Here is a 14,875-nt window from a genome sequence, read left to right as displayed (position 1 = left end):
AGGACAAACTGAAACAAATCAAAAATAATTATACAACAAACACAGTGAAGCAAATAAAAAAATAAAATAAAATTGGACAAACAGTGAACCAAATCAAAAAGAAATAAATAAAATAGTACAAACAGTGAAACAAACACAAAAAAATTAGATACAATAGGACAATCAGTGAAACCTATCAAAAATAATTAAATACAATAGGACAAACAGTGAAACGTATCAAAAATAATTAAATACAATTGGACAAACAGTGAAACGTATAAAAAATAATTAAATACAATAGGACAAACACTGAAACAGATCAAAAATAATTAAGTAAAACAAAACAAACAGTGAAACATATAAAAAATAATTAAATACAATAGGACAAACACTGAAACAAATCAAAAATAATGAAATAAAACAGGACAAACAGTGAAACAAATCAAAGATAATTAAATACAATAGGACAAACAGTGAAACATATCAAAAATAATTAAATAAAACAGGACAAACAGTGAAACAAATCAAAAATAATGAAATAAAACAGGACAAACAGTGAAACGTATCAAAAATAATTAAATACAACAGGACAAACAGTGAAACAAATCAAAAATAATGAAATAAAACAGTGAAACAAATCAAAAATAATGAAATAAAACAGTGAAACAAATCAAAAATAATGAAATAAAACAGTGAAACAAATCAAAAATAATGAAATAAAACAGGACAAACAGTGAAACAAATCAAAGATAATTGAATACAATAGGACAAAGTGAAACGTATCAAAAATAATTAAATACAACAGGACAAACAGTGAAACAAATCAAAAATAATGAAATAAAACGGTGAAACAAATCAAAAATAATGAAATAATACAGTGAAACAAATCAAAAATAATGAAATAAAACAGTGAAACAAATCAAAAATAATGAAATAAAACAGGACAAACAGTGAAACAAATCAAAGATAATTGAATACAATAGGACAAAGTGAAACGTATCAAAAATAATTAAATACAACAGGACAAACAGTGAAACAAATCAAAAATAATGAAATAATACAGTGAAACAAATCAAAAATGTGCGTGGAATCTGGATGGGTGGCCAGGTCCATGAGACCGAAGGGTCTTACCCGCGCCCTTGTGGCGCGATGGAGGGAAAGCCACGATGTCAGCGTAGCTGCGCCTGGCTTCGTGCCCCTGGCGTGGCCGGCGAGCTCTCTCCGGCGCTCCTCGTCTGCCTTAAGACTTCAGCTCCGAGCTCCGTCTCCCGACTCTGCCCCACCGACACTGCCGCTGTCTGCCTCTTCGAGCTCTGTCCTGTTCTCCGACCCCTCCAGACTGCCACTCTCCAGACCCGACTTGACTGCCGACACTGCACTCGACTTGACTGCCTCGAGCTGCGCCTTGCTCGCGCTTATATAGGCCGGGGGAGGAGCGCATCTGCAAATTTGTGGATCACAGCGGGTTCGGAGGCAGGGCTACAACACCTGATGCTCAGCCATTGGATGGAAGAAAAGTGGGCGTGAATCATTCTTGATCCGATTTCTCCTTCGAAAGGATCCCATTCACAACCCATGGCATGATGTTTGGTAGAAAGGCGAAGGTGGTGGGAGTTTGCTGTGGTGGTTTGGGAAGGGTGTTGGTGGTGGCGATTTGGTTGCTGGCGGGCGTCGTTTGAGAATGGCGGTGAAGCGATGTTTGCGGGGTGGAGTTGTGGAGGTAAAGAGGCGAAGGTGGTGGTGTTTGAGTTGTAGTTGTTTGGGAATGATGTTGGTGGTGGCGATTTGGTTGTTGGGGGATGATTGGTCCAAAATAATGATAGAGAAAAGAAAAACGGCTAACTCAAAGGATCGCAGCCCTGTGAACACGGAAAATCCCTCTAAACAACGATGGGGAAATCTAACGACACAATTACTTATCGTCATAACTGATCTAAGGTCCTTTATGGTGGTCTGCGAATTTCCACAGCCGTAACACCAGATTGAAAATATTAAATAATTCTGCCTTCCAGACCATGTGTCCAATCATGTTGAAATATAAAACATATATTCCCCATGATTACTAGATCATAATGGTGACGTTTCGCATCGATTGAGGAAGTGGTTCAAGAGAAATATTTTTTTTAATTTTTCATTCAATCCATTGTGGTTGCCAGACCATATGACATTAATTATTTGTGAAAACCCTGTCATCCCCAAGACTTGGGGAACATGTGGGTGAAGTTTCCCCTCGATCTGTCAAGACATTCTGAAGAAAGGTTTTTTTTTTTTTTTTTTTTTTTTAAAGGTTTGTTTTTAAAAATATCATAGCTGCCAAACCATATGTGACATATGTGACCTATGACGTCATAGGTGGAGAACTTTTTTGTGCCTCCTGGATAGGCGATTATACCTGTATTTTCGCCTCGATCTGTTCAACCGTTTCGGAGAAGATTTTTGAAGGTTTTACGTTAAAAACAAAATGACTGCTGAATCGCCTGACCAATGATATCATAAAAAAAATTTTCCCAATTACAATTTAGCCCAAGATGACCCTCATCAATTTTCATACTGATCGGATAAAGCACTTGATGTCTGCAATTTTGACGTCATACGAAGCCACCTATGACATCATCAAAAAATCACTTCTTTCTCATTGGGAGTACTTCACATGTGCCAAGATTCAATTGCTCCCATGGAGCGGTTTTGGAGGTACAGTGGTCCAAAGTTTTTCCTTTTTGTCAACATGGCTGCCACACCACATGACATATGACATCATATTTATCATAAAAACATTCTACATGAGTCGTCACACCAATGGTGAAAATTTTGCGTCAATCGGAAAAGCGATTGTAGAGAAAACCAATAAAATTAACATGGACGGCCGTACATACGTACGTACTGACGGACAACCTGAAAACATAATGCCACCGGCGACTTTATCAGTAGAGGCATAAAAACATTTTTTAAAATGTAAAAACATTAAGGGATGAATTCTCAAAAAAATTAAACCAAACAAGGTAGGAATGACACCATATTACGACACCACAATCCTCTTATGGATAAGCACCACGACATATTTTAACATCATTCCATTACAATCCCACAACAAAAGTAAAATCCTGTCTCCATTCATTCATTCCTTCCCGTAGAATGAAGAATCTATATATTGTATTTAATTGCCCACAAACACTGTCTCCCAGACCTCATTCCTATACTATATCTTTATTGCTTCACTCTCACAACTGCATGCACTTGTACAGGCTCAACACTGCCTGCACTCACCGCATCCTCACAACTGCCTGCACTCACCGCATCCTCACAACTGCCTGCACTCACCGCATCCTCACAACTGCCTGCACTCACCGCATCCTCACAACTGCCTGCACTCACTGCACCCTCACCACTGTCTGCAGTCGGTGCACCCTCACCACTGCCTGCACTTGTCGCACCCTCACCACTGCATACACTTGTACAGGCTCACCACTGCCTGCACTCTCATTTCTGCCTGCAATCTCTGCACCCTCAAAAATTCCTGCACTCGCTGAACCCTTAACACTGTCTGCACTCGCTGCACCCTCAAGGTTGCCTGCACTTGCTGCACCCTCAATGCTGCCTGCACTTGCTGCACCCTCACCACTGCCTGCACTTGCTGCACCCTCATCACTGCCTTTTACATTCTTGTAAAAGTATTAATGTACTTGTATTGTTCTATTATTTCTTGTACATGTATGTAATGTACTTGTGTTGTTCTATTATGTATTGTCCATGTATGTAATGTACTTGTATTGTTCGATAATGTATTGTGCATGCATTGGGACCATACTCTGTGCAGAGCGTTGGTGCTGCCAAAGCAGTCTCCTTGGCTATTGCGCACAATCCTGGACCGGTCGCCACTCCCACACAGTATACCTGCATGCTGGCACTAATTTTTCCGACCTCAGAAGGATGACATGCCGAGTTAACCCCACCTGGTATTAATTCAACAGCTGAGCGGGATTTGAACTCAGGATCCTCGGATCCCAAGCCCACCATTCTAACCATTAAGCCAACACCAGGATAATGTATTGTACATGTATGTAATGTACTTGTATTGTTCTATTATGTATTGTACAGGTATGTAATGTACTTGTATTGTTCTATAATGTACTGTACAGGTGTGAAATGTACCTTTATTGTTCTATTATTTTTGAAATTAATAATAAAAAAACTACTGTAATAACAAGTACATAATTAAACGTGTACCTAAATAATAATACTACGACTAATAAATAAATGTGGAATTAAAAATAATAAAGATAAATAAATGTGCAATTAAAAATAAATGTGTATTTTAAAATAGTAATAAATAAGTATATAAATATGTACATAACAGTAATAATAAATAAATGTAATAAATGATATATGCAAATGAATAACACTTTGAGTACTTAGACCCTGTAGAAGGAAAAAAGGGTAAGAGGACAGTGTAAGAATAATAATTTAAGAACCAGTCAACTGTTAGAACATGAGCATTAATACAAATACATTTAATAACCTTTTATAAGGTTGGCTCCTGATGCTGAAATAATCATCAAGGATTTTACTCCATTGCCAATTTCAGCAAACCATTCTATTGCATTTCCCATGAAATTGTTCATTCTCATAGTCTTAATCCTGACCCGTGTTCCAACATCATTCCAAAATCCAACTCTGACCAACACCCATATTTTCAGATATACCCTCGGAATGCCGGGAAGATGAGGGCATCTCGTACCGTGGGACACTCGCAACGACTAAGCGTGGTTTCACATGCCAGGCCTGGGCCTCGCAGACACCCCACAAACCAAGGTGAGGTTGCACCGAGGGACAGAAGAACACAGCCTATCTGATTACTCTCTGACAGTTCTCTCTCGCTCTTTCTATAAGATCGAGGCCCATGGAAGAGCAAGGTGATAGAGGATATGACCTGACAGTAGGACAGTGGGGGAACCCTTGGATACAATATGGAAGGGAATGAACAAGCAGGATAAGAGGAGAGAGTGGTGGGGAGGAAACACCACAACCTGCAAGTGAGAGGGTTGGGCTAGGAAGAATTAATGGGGGTAATAAAGATTATGGGTCACGATGGAGGATGACATGAGATAGTGAGACAACACCCATTTGAAACCTTGTAGGTAATAGTGGGATAGCATAGCCTCTGGAAGGTGGTTCCACGACAAACAAAACAAAGCAGTTGAGGTGTACAGTTTTCCTAGATTTTGAAAGTTTAACCAGGAGTAGGTTACTGGAATGACGTGCACATCATGGAGTTGTTGGGAAGATAGGGATAGCAGAGGGAGTTAAACGAGTGTAGAGGCGGTAAAAACAAACAGGCCACCAACTTGTCTGCAATATGAGTGCAACAGACCTTTAACTTTGGTCTCATCATGGAGGGTTCCAATAATTTTGAGATCTTTAGATTCCACCAAATCCAAAAGAAAGGGATGTGATGTTGGGGCCCAGCCAATGGGGAAGAGGAGTACTCCCCTGATTTTGAAAACCCTCGGAATTGCTCTACATGGGCATTCGACTTACTAGGTTTTTCCAGATCAGGGGAGAGTACTCTTTGGAGCTATGGACAAAGGCCTTGTTGGCTGTGAGTATATAATAACAATGGTTCTGATTTCAAGCGATGAGTTGAATGATGGAGGCTGCCGAGTCTTGAGGGCAGATTTAGTATGTGGTCAACCCTGGAGGGCAGATTTGGTATGTGGTCAGCCCAGGGAAGGTCATGGTTGAAAATGAGGCCTACTTGTTCAAGAGAATGAACCTCATCCAGTGGATGACCAATAAAATAGATAACTGGGTTTGTTTGATGATTCTGTGACATCAGGACTCTGGGTTTTGTTTTGGATAAACCTGTCTTCATATCTCCATATGTGTGTCGCATTATCGTTTGTGACCTGCATTATCCAGGTACAGCCCAACAAGCAACCCTGATGCTGGTCTGGAGGTGAACTTTTGCCGAAACCCTGACAAAGACAAAAAAGGACCTTGGTGTTATACCACCGATCCCTTGGAGCGGTTCGACTACTGCAACGTGCCCCTCTGTGAAGGTGGGACTTGTCACATTGGCAGAGGGAATCCGCACTACAACTTTAGTGTGAATTTCTAATGCTACCCCCCCAAACAACTTCCTCAACGCCCTTCCTTCGGACACACACACACACACACACACACACACACACACACACACACACACACACACACACACACACACACACACACACACACACACACACACACACACACACACACACACACACACACACACACACACACAACACAGAATGAACTCTGTGTAGAGTAATTAGAGTGGAGTACACCTCACGAGATTGCACTGTGGTCACTACCCATACCTCCAACACTATTTACACATGATTCCCTTTGCAGGAAACAAACTATGCCAACACTTCAACACTACTCCACACACTACAACCCACCTTCTCTCCACATGTCCTACATTCACTCAACACACACAATCCTTAAACATTACTAACACAAAAAGATCTCCGAGACATCAGATATCAGCTTTGCAAACTTATGTCGAGACTACAACAACAGCAGCAACAACAACAACCTGTTAGTTATTGTCACAGGTTGACTAGACTTGTGATGATTCAGTGATCATGGAATAGTAAGTAGTGTGTCTATAATGCATGTTTCGTAAGTTATAAGACGTTACACTCATGAGTACATAGTTTAAAGTAAATTACATTCATTGGAATTCTTGGAAGACAACAAGATGTTATCTGGATATGATGGGAAACATAAGTCAAGAAATATCTCATTGGATAATACCTGTATGATAATACCTATGCCTGGTGTTGGCTTAATGGTGAGAGTGGTGGGCTTTGGATCCGAGGGTCCTGAGTTCAAATTCCACGCAGCTGTTTAATTGATACCAGGTGGGGTTAACTCGGCCTATCATCCTTCCGAGGTCGGCAAAATGAGTGCCAGCAAGCTGGTATACTGTTTCGGAGTGGCAACCCGTCCATGATTGTGCCCAATATCCAAAGTATAAGGAGACTGCTTAAGCAACACCAACGCTCTGCACAGAGTATGGTCCCAATGGATGGATTGATACTACCTGTGTGATAATACCTGTGTGATAATACCTGTGTGATAATACCTGTGTGATAATACCTGTGTGATAATACCTGTGTGATAATACCTGTGTGATAATATCTGTGTCATAATGATTGAGTGATAATATTTGTGTGATATTTGTGTGATAATACCTGTGTGATAATACCTGTGTGATAATATCTGTGTAGTAATACATGAGTGATAATACCTGTGTAGTAATACATGAGTGATAATACCTGTGTGATAATATTTGTGTGATAATACCTGTGTAGTAATACATGAGTGATAATATTTGTGTGATAATATCTGTGTAGTAATGCATGAGTAATATCTGTGTAGTAATACTTAAGTGATAATATCTGTGTTATAATCCCAATGTAACATTGCCTGATTGATAATAGTTGTGTGATTACAAGTTGGAAAAAATTCGCTTTGAAACAATAAATTTGCTTGAGGTTGAATGAAAGAACCTGAGGACTATTTCCATTACCAATTACCGAGCTGTTAGCTAATTGGTAGCAATACCTATTACCAATTACCCCGTCTTCTTTAATGGCCTTTGATTGCCTCCGTCACCAAAGGTGGACGGAGGTTATGTTTTCACCCTGTTTGTCTGTCTGTTTGTTTGTGAGCAGGATATCTCAAACAGTTGTGGATGGATTCGGATGAACTTTGGTGTATGAGTAGGGTAGGTGACACGTCGAATTGAATCGATTTTGGTTTAGGTCCGGCTCGAAATCCAGCCTATCAGTGCGATACAAAACTTAAACTGTTCAGGCTGGTGGAGGTATGCGTTCTACCGAGAGCCGTTCTAGTTTTCATCGTCTTCTGGGGTCAGCCTGGAAAGTTCTTGTCTCAAGACTTTCACGAATCGGTTTTCCAGGCATAGCATTCGACTGGAGCTGACTTGGGTAGGAATCTGAAATTTGTTCAGGGTTCAGGTAATAATTCGGTTATGATGGTGATGATGGTGATGATGATGATGATGATGATGATGTTCTGGTAATAATTTATCTGACTCTTCAAGAGAGACACCGTGGGATCTTTAACATCCACCAACTCATGCTCGTATTGAGGACATAAAGCTTAATGACCACCCAAGGGATGGTGTACTTTGTGATTCACCACCCAACCTACAAAGCACCAATCTGACAGTGTATAGTCGGGTCGGAAATTCAATACTGTACAGACTAAGCAGATCAATTAAGTACACTACCTCTGGGCCATCAGATTGGATAAACAACAAAATGCTGAATGAAACAATAAACCTGAATGTGTGTGAATGAAAATATTTCTGAGTAAATAAAGCAATCTATAGTAATAAATATCAGTGTGTGTGTGTGTGTGTGTGTGTGTGTGTGTGTGTGTGTGTGTGTGTGTGTGTGTGTGTGTGTGTGTGTGTGTGTCCTTCATAACTCCAAAATCATAAAACCTCGCAGCCTGAAACTTTGCCTGCACACTAAGGGATCTCCAAGGAAGTGCATGAGTGAAAATTGGGTGTTTGGGTTAATTAAAACACTCCTTTTGAAGATAATTAACAGCCTTATTTAATTATATCCTTTATTGGGCGCATTCTCGGATACCTCGTTCTCGCTGGGGTCTTAAGGCATCCTCGGTTACCTCTGAGGTGGAAAAGAACTCGATTTCCACATGATGGATCAGCATACAAAAGAGAATCTTCAATTTCGTATATACAGAGGAAGAACATTCAATGATTCACTGAAGCATTCAAATGAACTTCACTAACAAGAATCCCGAAGCAATCCCTCTTGTACTCGTTTGATATACAAATCATGGGAGGGTGAGACATTTGGCAATTCAACTATGGGAAGAGCTGATAAGCACAAGGTGAAAGTTTGCAGGATGCATTCTCATTACACCAAGCTTGTTTCTATGCAGCGAGCAAGACCTTTTCCATCGTAAGATACAATTCTACTTTAATCATTTATATCACTATTGAGGTCAAAAGACTGTCGGGGAAAAGGGAAAGTTTACTAACAGTAAATTAGACTCCAGTACAAAGGTAATTTTTTTTTTTTACTCTGTTCAAGTTTATAAAGTACCAGCAACAAGTGAATATAATTGAGAATGCATGAATATAATTATTTTTCTTCCACATCCCCCCTTTTTTCCTATCAGGACAAATTTGAATAATTATATTACACATGATCACCATACACCATTCCTAAAGGAGAAAATAAATCTCTTACACAAGTTCACCCACAATAATGGCAGTGAGCACTCACAGGAGAATAATGCTGGACAATGGCCATCTTGATAGCGCCCCAGTCGGGTTAATGAGTGTGTTTCCACCTAGTTTATGGCCTGTTTGTCAGCAGCTGTCACGAGTTGTAAAGGCTTGCTACCGGAGGCCAGAAGATCAGGGTGTAGATAGAGCAGCACCCAATGGGATACACAGTCGAGGCACTCCTTGAGCTGCAGAGAAGGTAGATCTTGGAAGGTGCAAGCTTGGGCCCGACACTGGGTTGCAGATGACACTGGGTTGAAGGAGATGAAGGTAACTCAGGATGTGACCCAGAGAACTAGCCCCAGCAGAATTTGGGGCCTCATAGCAGCAGTTCGTGCAATCGGGTTTGATTCACTAAAGCAAGCTATGCACATTGGAGGCAGCCGCAATGGGCCCACTAGCTCCCTGCACCATTTGGCCCATGTTGCAGATGACTCACCATATGGACCTTCAGGGCCTTCATTGTGCGTTGTGCAACCACGGCAAGTTCAGAATGTATCTGCAGAGCAAGGGTTTTGCGAGTGTGGTCCGGTTGCTTTGACAGTAAGGCGCCATGCAACAGTGACGTTAAGTCTTTGCCTTGCCGGGGTTTGACTTGCCCAACTTTCTCTTTAGTGGATTTTTTTCTGTTTTTTTCTTTAACATGCTCATCTTATCTCCTCAGGAAGGGGGTCGTGTCGTGATCATGTGTTGAATGCCCAATCACCCAAATCTGGGTTCTCCCCATCGCCCAATCTTTCGGTGGAAGTTCTTCCAAAATTTAATTACAAGAAATCGTATACTGCATAGTTCAACTGCTCTCAACACTCCAAAACAAACGAAATGAAGGTTAAACACTGATTGGAATTCAGTTAATCAATAAAACGTAGTGGCCCCATGGATTTCAATAAGACCGACAAAGGTCTTTCTCGAGGCATTTAACGTACATTGCATGAAATATCAAAATGTTACCTTTCTTTTTTTCACACCTAAACGACATGCTAAAATCGAAAGAAATCTCAGTTGTATGTACACTCAAAAACAAAAATCTCATTTGCTATTTGCATGTAGAAAGGGTGGCAGTATTTATCAGGATTCCAATTTCAACAATTCCAGAAAGGCCTCTTCAGTTTGTATCATTAAAGAGGGGGTAATTTCCCTCTCAAAGCATGAGGCAATCAGTGAAGGTGCCTTTAGTGAGGGAAATGTTATAGTAGCACAATTGAAAAGTACAATGATAACAAATAGCATGTCCAACAAAAATCAAACAATTTTGTCCACCATCCTCCAAAGAAACCTTTTTGTCAAAATTTTTTTATTCCATTATCTCTATAATAATTATGAAAGTTAGCTTCTGTTTCTTTAATTTTCAATGTGTTCTAATTTGTCTGAGATATAAGTACAACATTCAATAAGAGCACAGGCTCCCCACTGCAGAGCAAGTACTAAATCCAAAGCGATTCAATTGTTTTTTGCACAGTTATCATTTGCATTGCAATCATTTTTAACATTCATGTCTGCTAAACTATCCACAGTTTCATTCACAAGCAGTTCCAAAGCAGCTGCCAATTTTTATCATTATCTTTTCCCAGCTAACTTTGCACTTCCGTGCTGAGTAAAAATGGTCATAAATCAGTGTTAGAAATACCCCGCTTACTTCATTGCAAATTTTGAAATGGGGAATTGGTAAGTAAACATACAAGAAGTACCACACAACTCTAAAAAAAATCACACACCTGTCCAATGAATCAGAAAACAAATAATATAGGTATTATTTTAATGCTGCTTGTGGTGTCTGCACGATTTTTAACAACATAATTCTTATAGTCTGACATACTTAACATTAATTTCTCTAATGCCTTCTGCACTTAGACATAACTCTGGTTTATCCTTTTTTTTTTTTGTCTTTCTACAAATATGGATGCATTTAACTTAAATTAAAGTCAGGCCAGTACCAGCTACTAATCAGTGGGAGCAATAAAATTACAATACATGGTACAGTTCCTAATTCCGTGAATTGATTTCATAATTGCTGTTGGTCTAGCCATTCTTCTAGTCGTTCTTTCTTTTTCTGTATTATGGTTAATATAAATACCATGCTGATTTCCCTCATATATTGATTTTCCCTTACAGTTAGCTCATGATTCCTAATATAATATTAACCAATCTGTTGATCAATTTAATAACATCGACCCTCCTTCAAGATATGTAAATACCTCAACTTAATACATTATTTCGACTCAATTCTTAGTAACCTTTGTCTACCCTTAATTAATAGATCAACCCATGTCACAAGGTCTACAGCTACAGTGATTGATAATATATTAATCAATCAATACAAGTTACCAATAACCAACGGTGTGCTTTACTGTGGTATAACCGATCATTTACATGTGTTCCAAATTATTGGTTTAAATTATACTGCTGTTCCAAAAGTGAGGACTCTAATACCTCTGCAAATTTATATCCATTCAAGAAGGAGTTAGAAAAAAAACAAAACAAATTGGGAGAATACTCTGTCACTTGAAGACCCCAATATAGCTTATAATACATTTAAATTAAGATTGCGAGACTTGTATGATGAAGGTTTCTCAATTTGTAATTCCAAAACAAAACTTGATATTAAACTGAACGCCGGATGACTGACGGGCTGCCAAAATCAATCAAGCACAAAACGAGGTTGTACTCTTTCATTATGAAAGGTTTTACGAGGTTTATGAAAATTCTTTCATAAACTTTCAACTGATAACGAATCCAAATTCAAACTATTTCAAAACAAACTTAATCTGTTGACTCTCTCTCTATCGAGTGCAGCCTGTGGCTGCTGGTTGCATCTTTGGTTGGGACGCGGCTATGCCACTGATGCAGTGTCCCCCTTACCAGTACACTGGTACTCATTTTGCTGACCTCGGAAGGATGACAGGCTGCGTCAACCTCCCGGTGTGTATTGATTCAGCAGCCAACAGGGCTTGAACTCAGGACCCTAGGATCCCAAGCTGCCACCCTAACCACTAAGCCAACACCAGGCTTGCTAATCTGTTGACTAGATAAGCAAAACAAAATCATCAGAAAGAGAAGCCATCCCAGTACAACTCAAATACCAAAGGAGCCTAGTCGATAATCAACCCATTAATTATAACCAAAATAAACATGAAGGTTCGGAGATCATTATGAATTGTAATGGAGAAAAGAAACAATGAACACAAAAAAATCTTGTGCCTCCAGGGCTCTCAATGAGTTATTTTTTTCCTTTTCTTATGAGCTGAGTCTGAATGTAATTAACTTGGTTACCGTACACAACCTCCACTAGTTATCAACGCTTCCCCATGTTTATGCAGACGACAACCAACCCGGTACATGCAAACATTATTATGAGTATTACTTGTCCATCACTACAATACAGGTCAAAGCACACTGGTGTGCTCTTGCTAGGTTGTTTAAATTTCCAAAATGGATTCCCAAAATAATTCTAAGCTAGGTTGCACATTGTTACATTAATTAAACAAGACAGACTATCATTGTTGTTACAGGGCGATCATTTAGGAGTCTTTCTCGGGACTCCCAGCTGTGCGAACTCCCCCAGAGTTAGAGTGGGTCCGTGCTGCTCAACCTTGACATTTTACAGCAATGTGAGTTGTCAAGCTGCAAAACTTGACATTGCCCCCAGACCACTTTGGCTACAGGGTGTTCATTTGGGATCATTTGGGAACAAAAGCTTTGACAACATGGTTAAAGGATACAAAATTTCTCCAAACAGTTTAAACACCACCAAATGCTAATGCTGTATCATCGATCTGATGTTATTTTAAACTGTTTAATTTATGGAGTACCAGCAACAAGGGATTATAATTGAGAATACAAGAATATCATTATTTTTCTTCCACAACTCGCTGGGGACTTAATTTGCCATTTTGTTCTGTCTGCTCAACAGTGCCTTGAGTTGGAACAGGCCGCAATGGTTTCTTAACGATAAAGCATTGAAAATGTTTTTTTTCACTTTCCTCATTGATGTCATCAAATGCCTGTTCATCATAGCTACAAATCGCTGTGTACATCACTTCTGAAAGTGCTATAGTTTTCAAATTAGGAGCTCAGAGTGATTTCATGCATTATATGATGTGATTTTCCATGATGTACTCTCACAGACTAATTAAGGTATATAATTGAAATATAATTTGAGTTTGGAGGATCGGATCATGTGGATTATATAGCTCGAAATCTGTGGTGAAATCTGAAAATGTTCGGAAATCGGCGATGTTTAGTTTTTTGCCATGACCAATCAGCTTACTATTGCTTGCCAAGCCAGCCATTCCTCATCAACCATTAAATTTGAGTACTTGCTCGAGAGCATAAGCCACTTGCCGAGCACCTGACAGTTGATAACGGTACAGTTCGTGTCCTGATCGGTATGTACATTTGGCAGTTGCTACAAGAAGAGGTACATGTATGTAGATTGGTTATTTTATATGAATCGGGTAAGCTTTATAAAAGTTATATGGTTTCTCTTTGCGCGTTTCAAAGCAAAATATATTTGATAACACCTGATGTCCGAGACATTTGCAGTATTAACGTGTTTTTGAAAATAGAGAGCCAATTTTTTTCCACCCTTCACATGACGATTGGCAGAACATCTCTTTAAAACATCTATAATGCAACGTTATTTTTATAATTTTTTGTATAATGAAATTCCCCCCAAATAAGTGTAAAAGCTTCTCAAGGTTTTGGGGTTCTATATAGTACGTACTGCAGTCAGTAATCACACTGACTTGAATCTGCCGATTACCGAAAAATTGCCGATATCGGCCTAGCACTAACATATATATATATATATATATATATATATATATATATATATATATATATATATATATATATATATATATATATATATATATATATATTTATTTATTTATTTATATTGTGTGTGTTGTTCGTAAAGCATAACATATTCTCTCTGCTCACTCCCCTAACTCCATACCTCTCTCTCTCTTTGTCCCATCACTGTTCTACGCCCTCCTAACAGTGCAGTACCCTCTTCCCACAACTCTCTCACCCCCCCCTCATCTCCCCTTTTCCCAATCTCTAGTGTTCCCCTCCCCCCCTCCTCACTCTTTGTCCTCTGGATGTATCCAGACAGTGATTGTCTCCACAAGTATCCAGACAGTGGTTATGTCTGGATGGTGGTTATCTTCATATGCCTTGACGGTGGTTTTTCCAGGCAGTGTTTCTCTCCGGACGTGTCTGGGTGGTGTCATGTCTGAGCGGTGTTTATGTCCAGATGGGAGTTTGTCTCTGGATGTGTCCAGGCAGTGTTTATCTCCGAGCAGTATTTATAGTATGACTGGTAGAAAATGTATTTCGGACATTATTTTGTTTCCATCTTTACTGTTATTCTATGCAGAATCATTTTGATGAAACAGTATGAATCGTAATTAATGCTCCACCACACATCTGTCTTCCCTTCCTATCACCTCATGCTGCCTTCCCTTCCCCTACCCCTCCTCACCTCCTCACCCCACCTCACTCCTCTCTTTCCCCCTCCACCTCCTCACTCACCCCCTCTCTCTCCCTTCTAACTAT

The 14,875-nt window shown here is 39.6% G+C and overlaps 2 protein-coding genes across 2 annotated transcripts in view; one reads left to right on the top strand and one right to left on the bottom strand.

Moving 5' to 3' along the window:
- ZC4H2 (zinc finger C4H2-type containing) overlaps positions 1 to 1,131 on the bottom strand; it is a 56,562-nt gene extending 55,431 nt beyond the window's left edge. The window contains exon 1 of the mRNA XM_085860947.1: positions 1,111 to 1,131. The gene's annotated coding sequence lies outside the window, so the exon portion shown is untranslated. The remainder of the gene's footprint in view (positions 1 to 1,110) is intronic.
- The window catches only part of LOC147010236 (plasminogen-like), a 60,834-nt gene that overhangs the window by 3,004 nt on the left and 42,955 nt on the right, over positions 1 to 14,875 (top strand). Inside the window, exons 4-5 of the mRNA XM_085860936.1 lie at positions 4,674 to 4,788; positions 5,896 to 6,035. Of these exons, the coding sequence (XP_085717062.1) occupies positions 4,674 to 4,788; positions 5,896 to 6,035 (255 nt within the window). The remainder of the gene's footprint in view (positions 1 to 4,673; positions 4,789 to 5,895; positions 6,036 to 14,875) is intronic.

The sequence above is a fragment of the Eptatretus burgeri genome, chromosome 17, assembly GCF_056783735.1.
Source record: "Eptatretus burgeri isolate ZD-2024b chromosome 17, Ebu_testis_v1, whole genome shotgun sequence".
NCBI classification, from domain to species: domain Eukaryota; kingdom Metazoa; phylum Chordata; class Myxini; order Myxiniformes; family Myxinidae; genus Eptatretus; species Eptatretus burgeri.
Note: the sequence above shows the minus strand (reverse complement) of the source record. Positions and strands in the feature narration are given on the sequence as shown.